Source organism: Pinus tabuliformis, chromosome J, assembly GCF_031772625.1.
Source record: "Pinus tabuliformis cultivar Carrire ecotype Pingquan chromosome J, CPIR1, whole genome shotgun sequence".
NCBI lineage: Eukaryota > Viridiplantae > Streptophyta > Pinopsida > Pinales > Pinaceae > Pinus > Pinus tabuliformis.
The window spans coordinates 529,184,838-529,212,572 of NC_142295.1; the positions used below are offsets into that span (position 1 = coordinate 529,184,838).

Here is a 27,735-nt window from a genome sequence, read left to right on the forward strand (position 1 = left end):
TTTATTTTGTTTTCAAAAGATCCCAAATTTTGGTCACTAATTGCACTAAAACATTCGACAGCCCAAAAACCTCATTGAGAATAAAAATAGTCAAATGTGAACTTTGAAAAATAGAAAAAAAAATCAAAATGATAAAATTAGATGCTGAGTTGAAGTCTTTAACATTAGATGCCGACTTAAAATTAGAGGCGAAATTTTTAATTAACTAACACCATTGGGAGTCGGGACCACGACCACCAGTATTTACTATTCTGTGGATTGGACAGGGGGGAACAAGACGTTTGTTCTCGACCCAAAGCAGAGACAGTTTACTATTCAATGTTTATTTAACGTGAAAAGAATTAAAAAATGAATGAGTTCAGACCCGATTAAAAAATTTAATTTAACATTAAAAAATTATCAAACTGTGAATTGTTGCCTGGTGAATCGTCCTCAGAAAATTAAAACAATTAGTCGCTGCCTGGTGAATAGTCTTGAGTCTGTTGTGCATCACTGTTGCTCAACACTCTATGAAGAGCGATCGTTGTCTGGTGAATAGTGTGTGGCAGACAAATGCTCATGCTCGCTATAGTGCTGTCGGTGAATAGTGTGCTCATGCTCGCTATCCGGGCGCTGTCTTTCCAGGCGCTATCTTTTCAACAAATGCCACAGCTAGCAGACAAATTTATGCTATCCATCTTCCAAAACGAAAACTGGTGTTGTCTCGCTGTCCTTCTCTGTTGCTATAAAAATGTCAATGTGTGCCGACAAACAGTGAAAAAGACAATGATCGACATAAAGCCAAATAAAAACCTAAAACTGAAGTCTACAAACTAAAAACCACGCTGCAAAAAATTTGAAATCCGGAAATATCACAGGAACTGTTTCCGATTTTGCAAGATCCGTTTCCAAATTCAGGGATGCGTTTCCGGCCAACAGTGATCCGCCACGTTGCCGGTTCTTGGAAGGATCTAGGCGGATCCGGATCCGGATCCGGATCAGATCCGTGGATCCGTGGATCCTAGACCATGGAGTGCCGGATCCGGTAACATAGGTATGTGATGTGACATTTCATTTTGACTATCAACCAAGTCTTCTGTCTCTCTTGGATAGCCGCACATGTGATCTAGAAGAAGAAGTTTGATCGAGTTTAGTTGCCTTTTGACTGAGCTAAATTAACTAGGCGTTGACCACAGAACATGGCTGACAGGGCTGTAGGGCCTGCCATAGACTTTGAAGAGGACAAGTCGAGGCCACTTGGATGCTATTGTTGAATGTTGAAGGTGGCCATGGTGTGACTGATATTTTGACTTGGATATTGGCATAGATTTCTAGACAAATTGTTGATTTGTAAAGCTTGCTGAAGGATAATTTCTCCTAAAGTAAAGTTGTTGGGTTTTCTCCCAAGTTTGGGTTTCCTAGGGTAAAAATATTCTCTCTATTGTGCATGGCTGTCTTTCTATGATCTTTACTGTTTATGTTGTATTTACTATTGATATTTTTCTGAAGTGTAATTTCTCAATGATATCATTAGCATAAGAACATTGTGTGAAAATTATTAGGTAGTAATTATCTGGCAAAAAATGGTATTTTCCTGTGCTCTAGGAAAAAAATCAACAAAAGAGTGGTATCCATTTATAATCTATGGGTAAAGGGTGGGGGTATACTAAAATCCCTTCAAAGTTTAAAGGAGCCACCAAGTAATTGATCCAAGGTCTAACTCTTTTATGCATGTTAAATTTATCTAGGAAAGGTGTACCATGGGACTCGCTTGTCCTTCTATGATAGGTTAAGAGTGCTTCAGGTGTTGAAATTCTAGTGTAGCTAGGACTAGAATAGTTTTTCACAATTGATAACTACTTAAATTAATGCAATCAATTCCTTCTTTAAACTTTAATCAACAAGTAGCTATACATGAAAAAGTTCAACCATTCAAGTCTTCAGTAAATAGAGATCACAATGAATAATAAACAATAAGAGACAAGAGACACCGTGATATGGCTCACAACCAAGGGAAAACCCACAAGGGGAAAACGCAAAATTCTTTCGTTATGAGAGAGAGATTATGTCCTTTAAAGTACATAAAAATGTTCCAATAAGTCCAAATTACTCTTCAATGAAAAATACCAGTCAAAGTCTGTCAATGTAGAGAGATAGTCAACTTCAAATCAACTGTACCAGAGTTCACAACTAGGCCGAAGTTCAGTCCTATGATCACTGTAACAAGAGGCTAAAATGTAGTCCTTAAGCCACCACAAAAAACTCCACGAACAGTAAAAAAAGCTCGGCCCAAAACCCATAGTCACCTTAGTTCAGCATCATATCAATAGAGCAAAGTTATAGTCAGCGAAAGTCAAGGTCCTTTTGAAGTCTTCGACCTCCAAAATGAATAGAACAAAAGTCAATTTGATGCCCAAGTCAATTGTAATCAACAAGCCTTGAAGAGATATAAAAAAGTAGTAGGCTGAACTTGTTGTATTGTGATGATAAAATGAGAGCCAACGAGCACATATTTATATGAGTCATGTATGGGCTAATTAGCCCTAATGGAGTTGGCATGTAGGTTTTTGGAAGTCGACTTGTAGGAGACAACAAACTAAATTCTTACTTATGTTTTGTGATGAAAAATGTCGACCATAGCTACATTATTTTTCAATGCTCCCTCTTAGCTAGGGAGGTAGTTTTTCATTCTCTCTCAAGATCAATCTTCCTGGCTAATTCATAGGTCCGCTCAAACTAGCAGGGGACCTAAAGGGGATCCCTGAAGGGAAAATGCTAGACCAAGGGCAACAATTGGTGACTTAGCCCACCTAAGGATCTCTTCTGTTTACGAACTTTCACTAATGGGAGGAGACCCGGTATATTATGGAGTCACCAATGAAGGATAAATCAATAAGTGGATATGGAGTGACCCCAAATGTTTCCTTTCCAAAAGAGGTTGAAGGATGGAGCTTGCTTGCTTTCTAAGCAAGGTACAATGCCTTATAGGAGAGGAATGAGAGGATTTGAGGGTTAGGTTTAGGGGATATGATTCATGAGAGAGTTTCCCAATCCCTAAAATCCTTATGGAAATTGGTATCCTGGATGGTTCTTGAAGAATTGTCTTTTTAAAGGAAAGAGACTAGACATGACCAAGTGGACCTGGTCTAGGGTAGAAGGAAAGTGTATGGAAACCAATGATGTTCTTACCCTAGACAAGGTGGGGGAAAGGATCAAAGAAAGAATTCTCACTCAAAGGTGTTGAATTGATCCAATAAGGTACTAGCCTTTGGGGATGTTAGGGCAAAGTTTGATCTCAGAGTTAGGGCTCGACTTTTCTCACAACTCCACCGTCAAAATGGCCTCAAATTTGGAGGCAGTCTTGAGGAAACACCAGCATAGGAGGGGCTAGAAGATCAAACTTTTTGGAGGGCTAGTTCATCGGGAAAATGATGCCCTAAGTGACCCAACTTGGCTAGACCCAGGAAAAGGTGAAATAAGTTGGTTTAAGGTGACCACGTTTTGGTAGATCAGTGCCTTAGTCTTGGGAGAATGGAGTCTATGATGAATATGAGTGACGACCTTTGGTTCTTGGTAAAGGAAACCTCAAGACTACTTCGCTAGCCTTCTAGGTCAAAGAGAAGCAATCTTGCAACTTTTATACTTCGATGTGCAAAAGGGTGATGGCTTATCAAGATCAATTCGTTGATAGAATTACTCCTAGGAGATTTTGTTCACATTACATGGCCCATACATTGAGCGATGCTATAATAGAGACAAAATTCCATAATTTAAAGCAGTAAATGCATGCAACAATTAGCCCTAAGAATAGTGAAAATCCCAGTCCAATGTATATGACAAAGTAAAACAAGAATAACATTAAAAGCATGTACTTACATGTAATAGAATATATCCACACATCAAGAGAGAAGCTCTAAGATAAGATAGACCAAATCCACACATCAAAATCCATTCATAAAGCTCCAATTCATCCACTAAGAAAAAGTGCGAAAATCTCAAGAGAGAGAAGAGATCCAATCCAAAGTGATGATGATCAAATGAACTCATCTCACTTGTATTTATACACTAATGAGGAGTTCGAATTAGTCTCCTTGGCCTACATAAGCCCCAAAAATAAAATAATGTGCTACTAATTTAACTTTTGGTGACAAGCCCAACAAACTAGCTCACAAATGAAATAATAAGCCTCTTAAGAGGTCTGATGATGAATAATACATGTCGTAGGGCCCTCCAAGTGGCCTAATGAGGTCCATAGGTGCTATAATGAAGAATAGGACCCCCAAAAGTGATGGACAAGGGGTTGGCCCCTTGTTCTCCAAAAATTAAACCTGTGGTGCTCCCAGTGGGTGTGGAGGCACAATAATAAACTCATGGGTCTCCAAATGAGTCGAATATGCCTGTAAATCATCTGCAAGGGCTCTGATGATGGTGTAGGGGATGCCACATCATCCTACAAGTCCTGGGTCAACTGCCAAGTACATGGTACATCTGTGGGGCTGGCTGGGAAAAGGTGAACCAGTTGCATCTTCATTGTCTAATAGGTGAATCTCAAGCATCTCTGAACATCCTCGGGGATCCATGGAGTGTTGTCTATTGCTGTGGAAGTCTATGGCTCTCAACACACACCCTACATGTGCCAATGTAGCCCTTTGGAGGATTAGGACCCCGTATAGGGAGACCAAACCCAAGATGGAGACCATCTGCAATCCTGCATAAGATCTAATGTGTCCCCTAGCCTTCCAATACAACAAGTCATTAGAGAAATCGAGTAAATGAGCTTACCAACCATGGACCATAGGTGGGGACTTCATAATGGCTTGCCCTTCCATAATGGGCTTCGGGATGTGCCAATGTCTCCTAAACTCCAAATGGGGTTAACCAAGTATCCTATTAGGTGGTTTCTACTTCTAAAGGGGATAATATGTTCAAGGTACATCCTTCAAAAGGTGGTGGCATGTGACAGATAGGTGAATGAAGTAGGGGATGAGAAGGGGCAACCCTGGGCCACATGCTGGGGTGCAAGGGTAGCCAATAAAGGAAAGCCCACACTTGGATTTATAATGTATAGGAGGGAGCTAAGCGTGGTACATGGGGTACCCCGACCTTGATTTTTCCACCCTTCTTATATACCTTTTGCCTCTTATGATTTTTCTTGAATTAACTGCTCGGAGCTCAAGGGTTAAGAGCATGATGTATGAGATATAGTAGTGGATACCCCGTTTTAGGGTAGGGTGGTTCATTGCCCACTAGGGGTTGGGACAATCATGGGTTCCTATATGATGGAGGAGGCTCATAGAACTTATAGGAACCAGGGTGATGGCCATGATGATGGGGTAGAGCTCATGTATTGGCTTTTTCCCATGTGCCAAATGTGTTTGTCCTGGCCATCTTTTTCATTTTTTGGTACATTTTCTTGTTGAATGTGGCCGAATATGCTTTTATCTTTCTTTTTAGCTGCATCAACTTCTGGGGCATCATTCTAGGCCTTACCCACGCTGTGGGCAAGGGGATGGGGCGAGCTAACCCTTTGTGGACCCAGGTGGGAGAAATGATGAATAGGGTAATAATGAGTGGAAAGGGGATAATATATGCAAATAAGGGAGCGGGACCACACAACTAAAATCAAGGTTTCCTGTGAACTACCATCCCTAAAGCCAAATGGTCAGTAAAAGAGATCTCATGGGTCTAGAATCGAAGGTTAATATCCAAAAGGGTTCCAGGGGACAAGAGCACAGAACTAGCCCATTCTTACCGCCGAATCCCCCCACTAATCCATGCCCAAAAGTGTCCATGATAGGCAAACTACAATACTCTATTACCAAATGACAAGGCATACCTTTAGGTTCGGGAGGCCCACCTTCAAACATATGATCATGGCAAATGGGTGAGGGACCACATGGTTGGTTCAGGTGGCGGAGAACTGACACAATGAGCTAGCTGGTAGGTGCAAGGGGTTGTTGGCTGCCGGTTGAGGACCATCTTGGAGAAAAAAATTCTCCTAGGGATATCACCCACAAAATGGTGGGTAACAGGTGTCACAACTCACAACCTAAGGAAGAGAACACAACCTCAAATTCATCATAAGGAAAGATACACAACATCCATCTCACAACATCTCCCTGGCCATGGAGTCTCATGGCACACAACCTAAGGGAGGAGCCAACAAAGCATCTCCTGGATCACAAGGTCTCACAACACACAACCTACAGGAGGAATCAACAATGCATCTCTCGTACCACAAGGTGTCACGACACGCAACTTAAAGGAGGAATCATCACTACATCTCCCGGACAACAATGTCTCACAACATAGTCTATAGGAAGAATACATCTCCTGGACCACAAGGTCTTAGCACACAACCTATTTGAGGAATCAACAATACATCTCCTGGACAACAATGTCTCATGGCACACATCCTGCAGTAGTAATCAACAATACATCTCCCAGACAACAGTGTCTCACGACATACAACCTACAAGAGGAATACAACAATACATCTCCCAGACAAGAATGTCTTACACCACAACCTACAGGAGGAATCAAGAATGCATCTCCCAAACAACAATGTCTCACGACACACACTACAGGAGGAATCAAGAATGCATCTCCCAAACAACAATGTCTCATGGTACATAGCGTCCGGGAGATGGTCCATATAATATGATGCTATGTAATCAATGCTCCCTCTTCAAGGGGATTTTTAGCTATTCTAGTCTCTTTACATAAACATTAAAAACGAATTCATCATTAGAAATGTAGCCATGGTGGATCTCAACAATATTCAACTTGTTGATTTAGCTTCGGTCAAAGCTTCTCTAAACTTCAATAGCTAATGATAGACTTCAGCAGTGGTTTCTCATAGAAGCAATCATCGATAAGTGTAGTAGAGTCCAATGACAATAAGTGGCTTCTCAGAGAAGCAAATATCAGTATCCATAGTTGAATCCAATAGAGAATAACTGGCTTCTCATAGAAGCAGGCATCGACAACCATAGTGGAATCCAGCAAGCCATAATCAAGTCCAACAGGCAATAACAAATTTCAATGGAAACAAAAAATCATCTGATAGATCAATGAACCAATCAATATCAGAGTCTTGCATCTTCATGAAATCATTCGTTGGGGAGATGGACCTGCAGTCCATTATGCGTAAGATATCATCAAGTTCATGCCTTTACAAAAGCAACTCCCTTTTACACAAAAGTCCTATACGTAGCAAAAATATCGTGGGCTCATATTTTGCGTATCTAGATCAACATCAGTCTTCAAAACTTCTAGCCACCTACATATATAAAGGTTATCATGAGTCTTTTTTTGTCACATTGTTCTTCCAATATTTCCAATGATATGCCACACCTTGGCAGTCTTCATTATGTACTTGCAATCCTCACTAGGAGGCTTTGGAAGAATGAGAACAACCAAGTAATCCAAGAGACTTATGATGAAATAATCAATAGAAACAATAAATATAATACTTATCTTTTGAGAGTGTGTCAACTCTCTCTTGATCTTATCCTTCCCGGATCGAGTCAATCTCATCACATTATCAAGGAGTCCATATCATCATCATCATCATCATGGAGTCTACGCTGTCAACGAGTCTACATCATTATCATCATCAAGGAGTCCTCTTCATCATCATTAAGGAGTCCATATCATCAGGAAATCATATCAGCATCAAAGAGTTCACAAGCAGTCCATCATCTACATATTCACATCAACATCAACGAACAATTCACATCTAGATTATCAAGGTGTTCACATCATCAAGGAGTTCATGATCAATGAATCCACATCAAGGAGTTCACATCATTATCAATAAAGAGTTCACATTAAGGAGTCCGCAACATTAAAGAGTTCATCGTCTGCATCATTGATGAGTCCACATCAACAAGCTCACATCATTATCATTATGAATATGTCCACATTATCAACAAGTCCACATCATTATCGTTGAGTCCATATCATCAACAAGGAGTCCTTGTAAAGAGTTCACATCATTAGTAACGATCTAATTATCTAAAAGTAAAATGAAAAACACAAGATATTTATCTTTTCAGCTCCCTCTTAATCTTTAGTTCTTTTACATTCATTTAGTAGATCAACCTTAAGATGTCAAATCTTCTTAAATGAAAGCAATAAGGTCCAGGGTTTGATTCATAAGCCCTAGGCTTTCTTTTCCAAAACCCTACCCAAGGTTTACAAAACAATCCAATGTTAGTAATAATTAAAACAAAGAAATACAAGATACTTATCTTTTTGAGATTGTGGTAGCTCCCTCTTGATCTTTAAATCCATCCTGCAAATCAACCTCATTACCAAGATGTCAACTCATTCAGGAGCTAGGGAAGTAATTAATCCACAGGCCCACGACGTCTTTTTTTTGTAATATTTGCAGCTCCTTTTGACTTGATAGGGTTTTAGTCCCAAACCCTAATGCTTATTCTTCATCATTTTTAACAAAGGAAATCCTAGGGTTTTACAAACACTAGGACTTTCTTGGTCAAACCCTTAGAGATATGCAAGTCTTCAACCAAAACATGAAACCAAAAACAATTCTTTCAATTGGAGACTTATAGTGGAGCTATAGGTTGGTTATTTAGCAATGAGTATCGTCCTTCTTCTGCTCGAATATTTATATATGGCACTTTTTTTGAGGTTCTTTACTTAAGGAGTATTCGTATAGTCGGCTTTCTTTCTTCCACACAGTTCATGTAATCAGATTCCTCAGAGGTGTAAGGCAACTTGGAGCCTAGGCTTGTCACAGATCCTGCATACTACAGTCATTGCTGACTCGGTTCTTCTTGTTAATGCAACAAGTAGAATTTGGTCATAGGAACACATCCTCAAAGATGACTGTAATTCCTTCTGGATTACACCAAACACAAACTGTTCAAATTACTACCATATTGACATATATCATCAATGTAGGATATACCTAGTCCCATATACTGTCCAAGTTTCATTATCATATCAAGTTACTGTCAAGTCAATCAATGTTGCATCATACCACTGACATATCAAACAGATGTCCGAAAACTTATACATAAGGATAATGATACCAAGAGTACTATCATATATCAGTATCACTGTTACTCATGCAAACATTGTGTACATACTGTACATTACATACCCCTCATTTTGTATTAAATGTGTCTTTCATAGTATGTGCTGGATGTACTGTAACAATTCAGATGGACTGTAACAGCTCGGATCTTGATAGGGCATAACTTAGGTCAGAGTCATATTACTGTTTGCCATGTCACACATATCATAACAGTGTCTGCCATGTCATACATACTGTCTGTGATATCATATATATATTGTCTACAATGTCATACATATTGTCTGCCATGTCGTATATGCTATCTGCCATGTCATACATATTGTTTGCCATGTCATACATACCAAGGGTGTCTGTCATGTCATATATATTGTCTGCCATGTCTTCTTTACAAATCGCTGTTAATGACATACATACTATAAGCACAAACTCACATCATTACTCAACAATTGTTATAGAAACTTGAATCATATAAATCAACCGTACAATAGCAACTTTGGATCATGTACAGTGCTACACCATACTCACTTACATACTCCAACATACTTCACATCATATACTGTCATACCTTAGTAGATGGCTTGGATTATATGCATACCACTTGCATCACATACATACTATGTTGTGCATGCTATACACAATGCATACTCTTTGCAATTTGAGCACTCCATATAACATACCTTTGTCACTGGGTCATATAAATTGTGTAACGTGTGGATCAAACAATTGTTGCATTTGTCACCTCGGAACAACTCGGATCTAGTAGCATACTCACTATAACATCTGGCAACTTGAAGTATACCTTTTAAAAACCTGGGTATTTGACTCGGATTATTTTGAAGTAACCTGCATGCAGAGCATCATATCATCATATGGGAACAAAACCATATATGGAAGAACATCAGAACCTTGGACTTGTCTCCCCATAATTCTCACATATCCATGTGGAAAGTATCTGCATTTGACATTGAAGAAGTCTCCACAAAACTCAGAAGATGAACTCGCATTTATTTGTCAAAGATTAAGCCAAAAAATGCTCGCATAAATGCCCAGAATAAGCCATGATCAAGCCCATAAACTACAGAAAATACTAGCATAGAAGCCCAGAATAACTCATATTTTAGCCTAGAGATTATACGCATTCTTGCCCCAAAAATTTTCCAAACTGCCTCGGAGAAATCATAGAAAGGATCACGAAAATGCTTGTCTGGAAATGGTGAATATAGATGCCAATATATAGTTGTTTGAGGGTCCCTCGGGTTTACTTCAAACCCTAACATTCTTTTAGGTCTCTGCCAATATTGACAAGGAATCCTTCATTTGTGTCTTTCTCGGAGTGACTTCATTGACTTTTCTTCAGCCCAACTCTGATACGATGTTGAGATTCTAGTGTGGTTAGGACTAGAATAGTTTTTCACCATTGTTAACTTCTTCTATTGATGCAATCAATTCCTTCTTTATACTTTAATCAACAAGTAGCTGTACACGAAAAGCTTCGGCCATTCAAATCTTCAGTAAATAGAGATAACAAAGAACAATAAACAATAAGAGACAAGACAGCAGAATTAGGCTCACAACCAGGGCAAAACCCACAAGGGAAACCCAAAATTCTTTCCTTATGTGAGAGAAACTTTGATCAGAATGTTCCAATAAATCCAAATTACTCTTCAATGAAAAATACCAGTCAAAGTCTATCAACGTAGAGAGAGAGTCAACTTCAAATCAGCTGTACTAGACTTCACAACTAGGTGGATGTTTAGTGCTATGATCACTGTAACAAGATGCCAAAATGCAGTCCTTAAGCCACCACATAAAGCTCAACAAAGATTAACTTGGCCCAAAACCCACGGTCATCTCAAGTCAACGTCACATAAATAGAGTGAAGTTACAGTCAGCGAAAGTCAAGGTCCTTTTGAAGTCTTCGACCTCCAAAATGAACAGAACAAAAGTCAATTTGATGCCCAAGTCAACTGTAATCAACGAGCCTTGAAGAGATAGACAATGTAGCCAAAAGATAATCCTTTTTATGAACTTTGCACATGTGAATAAGCTCTGAAGTAGTAGACTGAACTTGTTGTGTTGTGATGATAAAATGAGAGCCAACAAGCACATATTTATATAACTTTATAAGTCATGTGTGGGCTAATTAGCCCTAATGAAGCCGACATGTAGGTTTCTTGAAGCCAACTTGTAGGAGACAACAAGTTAAATTCTTCTTCATGTTTTGTAATGAAAAATGCCAACCATAGCTACATTATTTTTCAACATAAGGATTCCCTTCTCCCATGGTTATGAGGTGTAGGAGTCGCTTGAAGAGAAGTTATATTGTTTTCATTCAAGTGTTCTCTTCAAAGGGAATGAAGCTTAATCTTCAAATAACGAGGTTGACTCAAATCCTCCCCAACAACGGTGCCAAAAGATGTTGTGTCAAAATCTAGCAAGTCTTGTGAGGGGGCTCACAAGATGAGAGACAAACTAGGAGACAACAATGAGGTGGAGGCCCACTATCACCATAGCACACCACCTCCTTGGTTTTAGTGGACTTTCACCACAAAGAAGGCTTCTTGATATTGGTCAACTAACAGGTATTCTAAGTCCATGGTTTAGAGGTGACAAATGGATAAGCTCAAGAAAGGAACTCAAACTAAGGATAGGTCTCAATTCAACAAAGATGAGGAAAAGCGTGCACTTAAATAGGGTTATGAAAGGCACTTATGACCTAGGGTTTAAGTAACAATCAATGATAATGGCTTACCAAGGTGTATAAGGCCAAGAAAAGGCTTGTGAAAGATTGATATGATCAACTAAAGGAGCCACAAAGCTTCAAAAAGCCCTAAGTTGAAGCTTAGTGTTAGGTTAGGGTTTTCCTAAGGTAGAATTACCTAGGGCTTGTGACGTTAGCCATAAGGAGTCAAAATTAATTGTGGAAAAGGCTAGATTTTTTATGCAATGAAACTCGGTCCACGTGTATGGATCCACAAAAAGCCAACAAACTCCTAGTTGAATTCGACCCTATTCCCTAGCCTAACGAATTGCCTTGAAGGGCAAAAACTGGAGAAGAGGGATAAAAATAGGTTTAAAAGCATTTCCAATGATGTATGATCACCTATGTGGATGCCAATGCTTGTTCCTTGGTGATGGTGTCTAGGGGAAACCTACTTACGAAGATATCAAACCTTAGAATGGATTAAGGCCAAGAAAAACCCTAGTTACCTCTTTATGATGAGATAAAATCATGAAGAGAGCTTACTTGAAGATCCTCAAGGGATGTCATACATTCTCTAGTCGAAACATGCAATACTTTACTAGGATTCCTTGAAAAATATTCAATGTAACAAGAGCTTATAAACCATAGCAACAATTATTCCATGCAATAACCATTAAAAAGATACTCAACAATAACAATTGTATAGCAATTGTCATAAGATATGCATGAACAAGTCCTTTATTACTCCAAAGTGTTGTCTCCACAATCAGAGCTAGTCTCCAAAAGCAAAGTTATCCACAATAGATCACAGCTCGACAAGAATACAAGTCACAACAACTAGGCCAAAATAGTCCACAAGTTATGATGAGAAACAAATGTGAGGTGACCTTTTTTTATATGAGGCATACCTCAACTAATTTGAGCCTAAGAGGATCCTAAAACAAGTTTTCAATAGGTAAACCTTGGGTTACAAGCCAACCCACTACCTCAATGCTAAAACATGCCATAAATGCCGACACGAATTAGCCGTAAGCCTCATAAATGTTGACATCATGCCATTTTTGGGCTCCAAATATCTTGTGATGGTGAGATGAAGGCTGAAAATGTGTTTGTGTACCAGGATCATCGAACAATTGAGATGTGTACCTCAAATCCACCTCAAATCATCCTCAGGGGTCCCAAATCTCGTTGGGGTGTCACCATGTCATCTCCATGGGTCTGCAATGTTCAACACAAGGCCTCCTCTCACTAGTGTTAGGGCTCCATCAAGTGGAACAAGCCCTCCCTAGTCATCTCATCGAAGACCATCCTCATATGTGCTCTGAATCATGGCCTTCCCATTAGGTAGTGCCAAGGTCAGCTTGGGGGCGTGCTAGGTCCAGTGGTGCAATCATCAAGAATCCTTTGTGCAGAGATATGGGAGTGTTATGGCTTAGGAGGATCGATCATATCCATCATGAAGCACTTAAGTTGCTTAGAGAGACCATCATAGGTGTTCTAGAAGTAAGCACAGAACATGGTGACATGTGCAAAGGGTGCATACTTGGGATGTTTCCGAAAGCAACATTTTCAAGGAGTGACAATAGAGCCAAGGGTGTTCGAGACTTGAGACATTCTGATATTTGTGGTCCATTGTCCACTAAGTCTTTCAAGGGTTATGAGCACTTCATGACTTTTGTTCATGACTTCTCTAGGAAGGCTTGGATTGACTTCTTGAAGACAAAGGATGAAGTCTTTAGTCATTTCCAAGAGTTTAAGGCTCTTGTGGAGAACTCGACGGGCAGGGAGATAAAGGTTCTTTGAATAGATAATGGAGGTGAGTACATTGAGAAAACCTTCAAGGATTTCTCTGCAAAGGAAGGAATCAAGAGGAAATGGACAACTCTGTACAACCCACAGTGGAATGGGGTTGTAGAAAGAAAGAATAGGATGATAGTTGGAGCAACGAGGGCCATGCTATATGATCAAGACATGCCTAGATATCTTTGGGCAGAGGCATGTAGCACAATAGTTTACATGCGGAATAGAGTCTCGCAAAAGGTGTTGGATAAGATGACACTCATTGAGGCATTTATAAGGAAGCAGCCAAAAGTCAAACATTTCAAGGTTTTTAGCAGTATCGCATGTTGTCACATTCCAGATGAGAAGCGCACCAAGCTAGATTCGATTGCAGAGAAGGAATATTTTGTTGGGTACAACAAAACTTCCAAGGCATACATGATCTGTATTCTAGGTAGCAGGAAGATCATTGTGAGATGGGATGTAAAGTTCCAGGAGGAGAAAGCCTTCAATAGGTCTTGCGAGTTGCCAATAGTTGATCAGAGTTAGCCAACAGAAGCTCCAAGGGACGAACAAGGATCTTAGGCTCAGGGCACGAGTATGAGTAGAATGACTAGTACGGGTACAGGTACAGGTTCAGAGGAGAGTTCACAGTATGTGGAGTAGCAGCAGGATGAGGTGCTTGAAGCTCCACTTACCACTAGTGGGAGAAGGAATAAAGAGGTGCTTTAGAATTTGGCAGATGTGTAGAAGTTTGTGGGAGCTCCTAGGTCGAGCACCAAGGACGTGAGACCGCCAGAGAGATATTCAGGGTACAAGGCAACATTGATGAGTGAGCGGATTGACAGTGAGTGTTCCAACTATCAGGAGGTTGCATGGGACTAGGTGTGGCAGGATGCGATGGTGGAGTACAACTCCATCATACAAAATGATGTTTGGGAGGTGGTGCCTAGATTGTTAGACATGGCAGTGGTTGGTTCTCATTGGATATACAAGATCAAGCATGTTGCAGATGGCAACATAGACATTGGATCAATTCGACTACACTATATTCCCACAGATCAGCAGGTTGTAGACATTTTGAACAATGTTACCGGACTCGGAATCGACAATAAATTGGCGAGGAAAAAGAGCGAAGAGTTTTAATCGGATTGGAAAAAAATGGGGAAAAAATCGGTGAATTCAATAAATAAAAATATACACATATATTGAATTAAAAAAAACATTTCTCATTGATATTCAATAAAGCCATGTCCAAACAATGCATAATATCAATAGATGTCCAAAATATCATGAATGAATAAGTATCTCATATATGTTATGAGTCCAAACATGATTCAAAGTACCGAGTCCTGACTCGTAACCAGTGTCTACATAGAACTAGAAGCATCTGCTTCTAAAAGTTACAAAAAACTGGATACTAATTAGAAAAAAATCAGTAACTAAGAGTCTAAGACTCTTAAGAGTGAGAAATAGAAGCAATTCCTCCCACTCCTTCGCTTGCTTGACTCTCAAAGTTCTCCAAGTCATGTAGGCTTAAAAGAGGAGCCTCCTCTAATTGGACCCAATCTGCTGCATTTGTAGTTTGCAAATCTATCTCTTCAAGGTCTATTGGTGAATGATCCAAACCTGTCATTATCATGAGACATTGAAATGTGAATTAAATTTTGACTTTGAACTTTAAAGTTTAAACTTTAAAGTGCAAATTAGATTATGAAACCTTCAAATTCAAGCTCTCACCTAGTATTTGCTTGTTGCAAAGTCGTAGATTGTAATGGACAAATACAAGGTCATTTAAGAGCTTTTGTGTCAATCGGTTGCGCTTCTTAAAATGTATTTTCTCAAACATGCTCCAGGTGCGGTCACAACCCGAAGCACTGCATGCTTGGTTTAAGATTCGAATGGTGAATCTCTTCAAATCTGGCGTATCACTACCAAAGTTTTGCCACCAATAACCTAGCAAGTGGCAAGGGTTCGTGAGTAGACGTACTAAGTACTAAATACTAAATAGTAAAAACTGAAAAAGACAACAAAATTTAATAAAACATTTAACATACAAAATAAAGTTTAAACAAATTTAATGAATTGATGAAGCCTTCAAGCCTCAAAGGGTACCTGGCAACATCTTAGACGTTTCTCGTATAGCACTGGTATAGGTAAATAATTTAGCTGGCACTCTATAATCCTGTAGTTGAGAAAATACACGACTTTGGAATTCTGTATCAGGGAAGCACCTTTCCATGCATGTCATAAATCCTCTGCTAACCTCCCCATCCTCATTAAATTTGTTCTTATCATAAAAATACTATGGGTTTAAGAGTTACCCAACAACATGTAAGGGGGAATGTAATTGCCTATCCCAACGTGCATCAATAATGTCCCAAAGAGGCCTATACTTTGCCTCCTCATCCCCATATCTTCTTTTTATGGCCTCCTTTGCGAGATCCATTGCCTCATAAATGTAACCCATAGTGGGTTTGTCACCATCAACCATCCTGAAAGTTCAAGCTTTCAAATTTAAAGAAATATGGAACATTGAAAATAAAAAGAAGCTTGGAATGAAATTTAAAAAATGAAAAAGTTAAAAGACTTGAAGTACCTAAGAACTCTAACAATGGATTCCATCACAACAATAATCTCTTCGATATCTTTCTAGAAACTGCCATTAAACACAAGTGCAACAATTTCAATGCATTCAAGGGTCTTGGAATGTTTAGATGCCATCCACTCAGGTCGCAAGAACATCTTCTTTAGATTTATCTTTTGCTCAACCATAGATTGCAAAGATATGAAATCTGTTGCAAATCTAGTCATTGCAGGTCAAACCATTTCTTTACCTTCAGTGTATTTTCTCATCGTGTTTAGGACAATAGTGTGGTTGTATAGGTATTTGGTTATGGATTTTGGCTTCTCCACAACCTCATGTATCCATTGAAGCTTACCAATGTCCTCAAGCATTAAATCTATGCAATGGGCAACACAAGAGGTCCAAAAAATTGTGGGGTGCCTAATCTCAAAAAGTCTACCAGTAGCCATATAATTAGCTGCATTGTCGGTGACAATTTGTACAACATATTCTTCTCCCACTTCTTGAACAAGTTCCTCCATCATTTCACAAATAAGTTGCGCAGTGTTAACCTTGTCTGAGGCATCCACTGATTTGATAAATATTGTGCCTGTTGGACAAGATACAAGGAAATTGATTAAAGTTCTATTCCTCTGATCTGTCCCTCCATCACTCATGATGGTGCACCCTATTTCTACCCATGATGAACAAAACTCAGATAGCGCAAGCATGACATCTTCAACACTTTCTAACAACAAATCTGTCCCAAGGCTCTCTAATGACGGGGCTTTGGACCGTGGACCTGCAACACCAACTGCATCAATCATAGCTTGCCAATAATGACTTTTGGCACAATGGAAAGGTATGTCAGAATAGTACCAAAAGTTAGCAATGGCCTTCCTTGCTTGACTATGGATATTTTTTTTTCCAACCAATGGCATCCAAGGTAGGTTGGGAACCGGGTTTTGTGCGGGGAACAAAAAAGGTGTTTATGTTTCCACCTCTAGTGTTGAATGCAAGAGGATTCATTTGGCCTTTGGCCTTGAGTTTGACTTGGACTTGGAGGCATGTGAGGGAAACTTGGGAATGACATTGAGGATTCAATAGAGGGAGATGACAAGGGGGTAGTGGAAGAAAAATTGTCAACTCCGAGAGTTCCTATTTCTTTTTTTTTGCTTTTCTTTCTTAGCATTATGCCGACTCAACATATCAATGGCCAAGGTTGCTTGGTGTTCGTCATTTTCGTCAACGTTTTTGCAGAGACCTATATCATGGCCATGTATCTGTGCAAGGTGGTACTTGAATCTATAAATGCCTCCACTACATTTTGCTTTGCAAAATTTACAAAGGAGCTTGGGGTCTCCAGGAATCTTGTCACAATAAGCCCAAGCAAAGTCCTTCTCCCTCGACATTGTTGTTGTTTTGGACTTGTGTTTAAATTGTGGCTTCTGTTTAGATTTGGAGTCATGCCCACTGCCTTTTGTTTAATTTGGCTCTTGTAAACATTAAAAGACAATAAAAGATTAAAATTAAAAATGCCATATATGTTTGAAGTTTGAAGTTTGAACTTAGGAATCATGCTAAATAACTGGAGGCAGGATATAGATTAGGGCAGGCTGGGCATACATATTAGGGAAGGCTAGGCAACATATAGTTATATCTAGATTATCTCTTTTCAAAACTTAAAATATAGATATAAGTTATAACTATATAACTCTGACTGACCAAAAAATAAAAACTTCAATGAAGCCCTTAAGTTAATTGCTAAACAAAAGAAAAGGCCTGTCTCCCCTAAAAATACTTCCCTCGTAAAACAAAAGGCCTCTCTTGCCACTAGCTTTTTTGTAGCCAATTAACTAATCGATATGAGAAGCAAGCATTATGCAGTGGTTATGACTAGATCAATTTAAGGAAATACTAATTCCCAAGAACTTAAAACACACGAAGACAATAGCATCACAGTTAAATGGATGTTCACTGGATCCCACACCTTTATTCTCGTAAAGTGGTTTTAAATGCATAGAAGGCTTGGTGGTGGTATCCAAATAATATCTCATATATGTTATTTGAATTTCTAGTCATGGAGAGTGTAGCGAAGAAGGATTCGCACTTTTGCATGTATCTATGCATGTGGGGTATGACTATAACCGCTAATCACTTGGCTATACACCTGGAGAAGGGCAGTACACCTTCCTTTGCTGGAGGTGACCTCATAAGTTAAGGCTGTAACGCTGGCTTCATATCCAATCACTCACGCAGTAGCCCAGTAAGGACCTTTCTCAATTCTCATAAGTCATGCTTCTTGCAACATCTCTGCGTTGGTTAATGTTAGAGTTGTTTCGAAATAGTGCAGTGAATCAATCCAACACTAATAAATGAGGCCTACTGAATGAACCAATCAATCTACGTATGTTGTTATGTTGCTGCCTATGGGATCTCTCGTCTCCCTTACTAACATCACGATAACAAATTAACATGAGCGGAAACAAACAGGTTCCTTACTCGTCGCCCATCTTAGCGTCTTTGTAAAGCTTGTGGAAAATCAAAATGCGGCGTCTGTGCAAACTTTGGAAAACAACGTCTATGCAAAGTCTGTGGAATGCGGTGTCTCTGCAAACTTGCAAAGCGGCTTAACTGAAATTGACCGAAACTGTATTCTGCTTTAACGTTTTCGAATGCTGTGTCTCTGCATAGCAGCTTAACCTTTTAGAATGTGGCGGCAGCGAACCCTAATCGAAATCGTAAATCCCCAAAAAAACGAGAAATACGCCGCAATCGCAGACTCGCGAGTCAAACTCGCGTTGACGACAAGTCAAACTCGGTCAACACAAGTTTGACTTGCAGAGTTTTGACTCGAGGCTTTTGGATGCTGAGCAGATTTAAACTCGCGAGTAATCGCGATCACTCGATGATTCATGTTACACTGATTTTGACGAAAGCCTTGGGTAGAGAAAAGTTTCTCTTCTTCAGGGATAAGTTGGGTGTTGTGGAGAAGACCTTTCTCGTTAAGAGGGAGTGCTAGTTTTTTTAGCTTGGACATGTGTTCTAGTCTTAAGTGAGGAGTTAATTATCTCCAAGCCCATGTAATTTTTCCCAAGGAAATATCTGAATTATGTCAATTAGTGAGTTTTTAATTATTTGCTAAGTTATGGCATATGGGAGAATTAAGAATTATGGCGATCATCTTTGGGAATTTTGCATATGGGAGAATTATGAATTATGCCTCCATAACTTGTTTATCTAGCTCGACCACCACAGGAGTTTGGTATATTGACAGTGGGGCATCATGTAATATGATAGGGGTTAGAGAGTATTTCTGCAGCTACAAAGCAGAGGAAATAGGCTTCTTGAAGAGGATATCGGAGAATTATGGCATATGGGAGAATTATGAATTAAGGAAATCATCTTTGGGAATTTTGCAGTCTAATAATGTGCACAAAATACTGCCGTCAACACTAATGATAGTCCATTTGTCCTTGTGGTTCAGCGTAACTTAGCTATGCTGGTTTTGATCTGGTATTTGCATTGTACAAGTAATTCTGTTAACCCCACAGATTTTTTGTAAAACAACATTCATTCATGAATCTTCATTAGGTACAGCTAGGCAATTGATATCCAAATCAATAACATTTCATTCTAAGTTACGTATCTGTTTTTGCAGCAAAGCTTTTCAAATTTCTTAGATTTTTTATGACTTGTCCCTGGGTGTTGTTTAACATTTTGGTAATTGTGGAACATTCGAGTATTTGCTGTAACTACTTGTCTGAGATTTGTTGTGTAATGATTTGAATTGTTGTGTGGTTTGCAGTCTAGTGATAATTCCTGCCTTGCTCATATCTTGGCAGCCTTATGCTATCTTTTTGCTGAGGTTGGTGTTGCTAGCAACTCAGGAAGCTTTGATTCAACTATACCTCCTGGGGTTGACATTGGAGCAAGGTCTTCGTTGGCCGTTCAGCAGCAGTTACCAATACTCCTTAGAAGATGTCTCAACAGGGCAGTTGACTTGAAGTTGATACATCTTGTTATATTCAGCCGTCTTGCGTTGGCAAAATTTGACTTGAAGGTAGTTATATTTTTAGTTCATTCATAATTCTCTGGAAATGGATGATACAATGATTGCATGATGAAATTCAAGTATTGGTGACACCAAAAAAATTCAAAGTGAATATAAACATTCTGTTCAAGTTCTTTGTTGTGCTAACCACTTATCCTATCTTCTCTTTTGTTGTGTAGTATTTTATAACATTTTCTCTTCTACAGGAGTTGTTATTTGGCAAATTATTGGTTCTTCCTTGAGTTCCAGATAACCTAATGTATCCTTTGTTTATGTCATAGCAAATTTTAACACTCAAGGAGATGTCTCCAAGCAACTTATTATATTAAAAATCCTGAAGATCTAAATTCAAGGTATTGAATGACATGGCTTTGACTGAGAGCATACTTGAACATTCAAAATATTACAACCTGCAAAAAAAAAACCTTTGGATGAACTAGTATTGAAAATATTATCAAGCAATGGGCTGATGAGTTCTCTCCTTCTGATTTCTCAAAATGCAGCCATTGATATGTGCAAAAAACGAAGCAAGGTGAGAACTGACAATAGAACTTCTAGGATAAAAGGGAGTGTTACCACTCAAACTCTCCATAGATGGAAAACTTCTAACCACAACCAGAGAGCAGCAAGCCACCCACTGTCACTTCGGTGGCTTTGCCCCACACTTCAGACTGAAAATCCTAGTCTAGGGGAGTATCCCTATGATCAATCAAAGCAATTTGTGTAGATATGAGAGTAATCTTTTGCTTGAACTGATGGAATGTGTGGTTGATCAAACAATCTATTTGCTTTATGTCTTAGGATTGTGAAAAAGCATGCAAATTGTTTATGAGATTAATGCCTATGTATTACAAGTTTCACGAGCCTTATTACTGTTGTATGAAACTGTTGAGGGAAGCATGCTGTTGTTGTTCTCTACTTTGCTGGACAAGGAAGGTGCCATAGCTGGAAAATAATCTGTTCTACACAGGTAAAAGCTAACATCCCTTTATGCTCAACTAACACATATGCTCCCTTCCTTAAACAATGTTCCAAAACATAGGGGTCATTCCATCAAATTTTGACAGAGCCTTTTGTAGCGTCCTTGTTAGCAAGAACAAAGTCACCTCAAAAAAATGGATGTTTGACATGATGATCAGGGCCCAGAAAATTTTGCATGAGTGGTTGATGCAGTAGAAAGAATGATGAAAGCATATATGGCCAGAACTGAGAGAAAATGAAAAATGCGAAAGATGGCCTGGGCTGGTATGCACGTGGGAAAAAGCCTATCCTGAGCTCGAACTCCCTCATTAGCCATCACCCAGTTCCTAAGCATGTCATGCTCTATCTAAATCAAAGGAACTTGTAATGTCTTAGCTTCAATGAGCAATATACCGCTACATCTATAAGGGGTATTGGAAAAGCATAAAGCAAGCTGGTCACCCAATCTATGCAAGAAAGATAAGAGAATCATTGAAGTAAAAGGCGCACAAAAGGGTTGGAAAAACCAAGCTGAGGAAGGGGTAATTTAGGTTTCCACTGTTGTTCCTTCTTATCATCATTATATTAAGGGAGTTGGACCTCGTTCAGCTGGTACCATGACTAAGGATATCTTCATAAATCCTTCCCTCTCCATGTCCACACTGATCACATACACCTATGGATTGATGGGTCTACCTAGGAACTCTCTCCCCTCTGGGGCTGGAAACATTTAATATTGCCAATTGCATAATCAACCCCAACCCAAGTTTGGTAACTTGCTTCCAAATCACCAGCTAGGAATGTTGGAAAATGTAACTAGTTTCGGTTTTCATAATTGTCATTTGACTCATATCATTGTGTATTTTTCATGCACCTATCGAAAGAAGAAAGAAAAGTACAAAAGGAAGAAAAAAGATATTATTTGTAAAACATGGGTTTCATGCTCAGTTCATTTTTCATCTAGGTCAAGCATTTGTATAATGCTCCTAGGGTTTTCTTGAGTCAAAAGAGTCATTGTCATATTGTAAAAGACCCCATTGGGCATTTGTAACAAGAAACAAATTATTATTTTGTTTCTAGAAAGGTCTAATGGACTCCCAAGGCCAAGTCGGCCAGCCATGATGAAGTTGGCCTAGAGTGGCCTATTCGAGCCCTCAAAAAGGCTATAAAAGGAAGTGAACCTCGACCATTTGGATAGATATCACATACACATTTGATCTGCAGTAAGAGAGAAGAAAAGCATGTGAAGAAGATAAAAGAAGACAAGGAGAAGGTCTAGCGAAGGAAGGAGAACCCTAGCAACCGTGTAAAATCTGGTTTTTCTGTTCTATCTCACTCGTGTGAGATTATTCTAGGGTTTCTAGGCATACTACATGTCCGAATTTCTAAAGGCAGAATTACAGACCTATTTTTGGAGGCCGAAAAAATGTATAGTCTTGTTTATGGAGAAGGCTTTATTTCGCTGTTGGTGGTAGTGATGATTTTGGTCTTGGGTCTTGAAAGTCTCATTTGAATTGATTCTATAAAAAGAGAAACTTTTACAAGGTTTTCCCCTTGGAAGGGTTTTTGCCCTGGCTTGGAGCCTATATCCTGTGTTCATCTTTCTTGCTTTTGATCTTCATGGTTTTGGCAATTGTTTGAATCTTGATGATAAGAATTATAAACAAAGAAGAAGAAATAAATATTATCACAAATAATTGTCAAGTAAAGAGAAATCACTGTTCTTGTTGCCCTATTGGATTTCTCAACATGGTATCAGAGCGAAGGTGAAGGTCTAAGGCAGCTTGAAGATCACTATAGGAAGGTTTCTATAATGCTCTTTGAAGTGACCACAGTGCAGAAAGAAGTCAAGCAAGAAGGGACTAATTATATCTGTCTTCAAGGCCGAGTAAACTAGAAGTAGAGTCGTGCAAGAAAAGAACATTTCTGGGTCATTGTTGTGCAAATTACAGCGAGTCTAAACCAGTGTTGCAGGAACCGTCCCCCCCCCCCCCCCCCCCCAAGGATCCAAAGGCAGATTTGCATCCCGTACAGATCCGCCACTGATCCTTCGGCGGAACCATGGATCCAAAAATTGGATCCGTGGATCGTCTTTTTTTTGGCGGTTCTTGCAAAAATGGATTCGTGGGGCCCCGATCCGTGGCTGCCATTGCCCGATCTGCTGTTCCTATTTCCTATTCCACAGATCTAGAAAGGATCGGGTGCTCATCTGTGGAGGTTCGGGCATGTATCCACTGCGGATCGCGAGCGCATCCAAGAGAAGGTGGACGGTTCCGCGGGGCTTTTTTTGTTTTTGGAAATTTTGAACTGTTCTGTGAGGAACTACACTTTCCGAATACTCCCAAGGCGCTCCCTAATGGTAATGTTAAATTCTTAAAATAAAAGTGACATTCTCCTTTATCTTTCATTTCCATCCTTTTACTTAAATTTTTAACATTACCATGAAATGACTCGAGATGTTTGAGAGTGGTTCCAACCTCATCAGACTTCATATGGAAAAATAGAATTTCATATCCCATGCAAAATTCAGCAGACTTAACAGTTTTCAGGATCAATGGGATTGTGGCGTTTCATTGGATTATATCATTTATGAGGGCATGTGATTGGCATTTAATCAAGAGCAACAAGTCCTATATGTATCCCCCCCAGTGTTGGTGTTATTGATTGTTGAACTCCTTTGTCATGGCCTTAACAATTATGCACCTTTCACTCAAGTCAAAATCATTGATCAGGAATGTTAAGCTTTCTCTACCATATTATAAGGCTTGGATTAAGCTGTTTGATCAAAATTAGGCAATGTTGACTAAAATCCCTATAGAATTGAAGTAGAGGTAAAGGCTAGACAAGAGAAGAGGAATCTAGATTGTAGATGGTTGATGCTAGAATAATTAATCATTGATGTACAATGGATGCCATATCTATCTTGATTTATGTAAAAATATGCATGTTTTCATGTCTTCTACAACTAATTTGGTATTTTGGATTTTTTTTTAATATAAATGCAAAAAAATAATATATATATATATATATATCTGTGTGTGTTTATATAGTAAACGCTTCCGAGACGCTTCGCTTCCTAGATTTTTGGAAAATGACGCTTCCGCATCCCTGCTTCCAAAAAACGTCCCTGTTTTGTCCCCGCTTCATGCAACATTGGTCTAAACCTCTGAAACAAGTCTGAAATTTTGTGCAGGAAGACCGAAGGTTTTGAGGTCTTTGGAGAGGCCAAGAAGTAGATAATAGGCAGCCTAATCATCTTTCAATAGGTCCAAAAGGCATGGTCAGAGACCCATTCTAGGTAAGATTCTGTGCATTTGAAAATGCGAGTCATGTAATCATAAATTTGAAGAGGCTTCAGTGGACTAGAAGCACCCTTATAAGCCAGCCAATAGAGGCACTTTGATGAAGAATCAAGACCGCAGTTAAAAGAGGCATTTAGGTCTGATTTGTTGGAAATTGTAAGAAGCCCTAATCAGAGGGCCAAAGTCACTGTTAATTCATCAGAAGTATCTAGACAAGAGGAATTTGTGAGAAGCAGTCTTAAAGAAGTGACAAGTATTCAAGAAGAAGCAACAGTTAGATATCTTGAAAAAGGCATCTAGGTTTGACATTTTGGAAATATCCTCTTGAAGACAGTATTGAAGAAAGTATCTAGTATCTTGGGGCCGTTCTGAAGTGAGCTTACTGTGGAAGTGATCTTGAAGACATCATCAAAGTCAATGAACACCCTAGGACAAATGATAACCTTGGGGAGTTGATTGCGCAAGACTAGAGTATCATTTGATGAAGACATTGCTTCATACCTTGTGAAGATATCTCAATTGAAGGATCAATTGCATGCCCTTGAAGAAACAATTTCAGATGCAAAATTAATAACTTGCATTCTCAATGCTCTACCACCTTGAAGGAACTCGTTTGTGACTAGTATGTACTCAAGAAAAGAAACTCCAAATTTCTATGAATTACGTTCGCAATGTGTTATAGAGGAGACTAGATTGAAAGTAAAGGATGGCATTGATTGTAATCGAAAGTCTCAAGTGTTTGCTGGTAAAGTAAAGAAGTCAAAGAAAGGGAAGTTTGGGAAATTTGAACCTCGTCAAAAGAAGGTAGACATGTCTAGGATACAATGTTTTGATTGCAAAAAGTGTGGACATTTCAAGAGAGATTGTCCTAAATATAAGAGGGGGTAATAAGAGAAAGGAAAGAGATGGAGCTCATATATATAGCTAAGGATGATGAAGAACTTGATAAGAAGCCAAAGGTTGAAGATCCCAAGGATCTTTTCTATTAAGCAGCTCCATCATGATGACGCTTTTGCAGGACAAGTAGATGCATTGGTAGAAGCTTGATTTTGGTGTCATTGATAACAGCATGTGGATTTGGAAGATTTCAGTGTACATAAGTTAGTTGCATTAAAAGCAGTCATCTAGGAAGGAAAAAAGGTAAAAGGATTCATGTAGCAACATTTTGACATTATGTCATGGCATGACATGATCACATAGTTTTTCTACAAGAATAGAATCATGGGAAGATTCTTCAATTTGTAGAAGAAGAATCATGATGATATTACAGCTATGTTGCATGAAACTTCTAGGAACTCAACATTTTGGGTCATACCTGTACTCGAAACTCCAAAACTTGGCTGAAACTCGACCATCCTGTAATCATCTATGAGAGTTAATATAGACTTGTTTTTCCTTCTAAATTGTCATCTATGGGTCTTTTCCCCTTTTTACTTGCAAATATAATGTGTTATACACTTATTTATATATATATATATATATATATTTATATATACATTTATGATTTTTTGGCTGACGTTTCGACCGACGTTTCCATTTTTGGGAGGTGACGTTTCTAAACGTACCCGTTTCGGAAACTTCGAAACGTTTTATCGTTTTGTGCAACTTAGCATTACAAGAGTATCCTATATTCATATACTATGGAGCAAGCTTTCTAGAATTTTGTAGGGACAATTGCAGCATAATGAAAATCTCACCTTTAAGATGAGAAGCAGTTTGTTCCAAGGAAGTGGACTAGATGACTGGCTAATGTAAGAGGTATGCATGTTTTTGAATTCTTCTTTAGTAAATTCATTTTTTAGATCGTTGTAGGAAGAGCAAGTTACAACAATATGCTTGGTTGCATGAGCATGATATGTCTTGGATATAGTTTGGACTCTTCTGGTTGAAGACATGATAGTTGAGCATCAAGATAGTAATCAACATATGTTATGGTCTCTTTAAGTATGGAACACTGTCGACTTCAGAGGGAGTCATAGAAACTCTAATAGATATTACATGGAAGTTTGTTTGGTTCATGGAAAACTACTCTAGCATGAAGATGGACCATACTGAAGGATGTTGATATCTGGTAAGAGCAAGAGGTTGTTGAGAAATGTAACTAGTTTTGGTGTTCATCATTGTTGCACTCATTTGAATATGTATACTATGTAACAAGCAAGAAAAGAAAGGAAAAAGTTATTATTCTTAAAGCATGGGTTTCATGCTCATTATTGATGGTCTTCTAGGTAAAAACATGTTCTTCGTGCTTCTATGGTTTGTTAGGTCCTAGGATTTATTGTCTTGAGTCAAACGAGTCAACATCATGTTTATAAGACCCTTTCGGGCATAAATATATTTGTAAAATGAATTATTTTTGAGTCTAGAATGTCTTGTAAGCTCCAAAGTACAAGTCGCCCTTGGGATCATCAAGTTGGCCTAAGGAGGGAATTCGACCCCTTGAGAAGGTTATATAAAGAACAATTCAACCTCATTTGGGGTCACTCACTCACACAAGTTCGATCTGAAGCGAAGGTCTTGAAGAAGGAAGAAGGAAGAAGGAGGAAATATCTTGTTTCTGGGCTCTATCTCTCTCACACATGTGAAGATATAGGGTTTCTGGTGTTGCACAAGGAGACCGAAATTGTAGGATTGAGTTGGAGTAGGACGAAGTGCAAAATCTTGAAGCTGGAAGGGAGGAAACCTTATATTGACCTTGGGTGAGCTATCTTGCTCTAGGGAGGTCTCAGGAGGAAGCTAGATTAGGGTTTCCAGACAAGCTGCAAGGTTGATTGTAGGGTCGAAGTTGTAGTATTGAAGTTGGTAGGTCGAAGTTGCAATTTGAGTCTGGTTGATGCAAAATGAAGGAAGGACTTGAGAAAGGGCTGACTTGGTATTGGGAGAAGGACTTGGTATAGGGACTGGGTCTCTGTATCTCATTTGAAGTAGATTCTAAGAAGAGAAGAGTTTCCGGGTTTTTGCCTTGGAGGTGTTTTGCCCTGGTTGAGAGCTTATATTTGTGTCCTCTTTTTGTTACTGTTATTGCCCTTCATATTGTTTGAGGAAAGAGCTAACTAAAGAAGGTAAAGAAGATAACTAAAGATTCACAAGCACTATCAAGATTAAGGAAAATAAGATATAATAGCTGCTGCTTTAAATTTTCTAACATGGTATCAGAGGTAAGGTGAACAAGGAAGACAATTGGAAGGACTCTAGAAAGAATTGTTGATTAAAAGATAGGAAGCTTTCAAAAGCCCTAAAGAAGAAGACTACAAGGAAAATTCTCTCTTGAAGGGATTTGGGTAAAGACTTGTTGGTAGAAGACCCTTCTAATCTAAGGTTTCT

General features: G+C 39.0%; 1 protein-coding gene across 2 annotated transcripts in view; it reads left to right on the forward strand.

The window, feature by feature from the left end:
- LOC149228080 (anaphase-promoting complex subunit) overlaps window positions 1–27,735 on the forward strand; it is a 381,219-nt gene that overhangs the window by 154,491 nt on the left and 198,993 nt on the right. The window contains exon 10 of one of the 2 annotated variants that reach the window (XM_089378044.1): window positions 19,904–20,158. The exons of the other annotated variant lie outside the window; for it this stretch is intronic. Coding sequence (XP_089234170.1) covers window positions 19,904–20,158 — 255 coding nt within the window. The remainder of the gene's footprint in view (window positions 1–19,903; window positions 20,159–27,735) is intronic. 2 annotated transcript variants of the gene reach the window in all.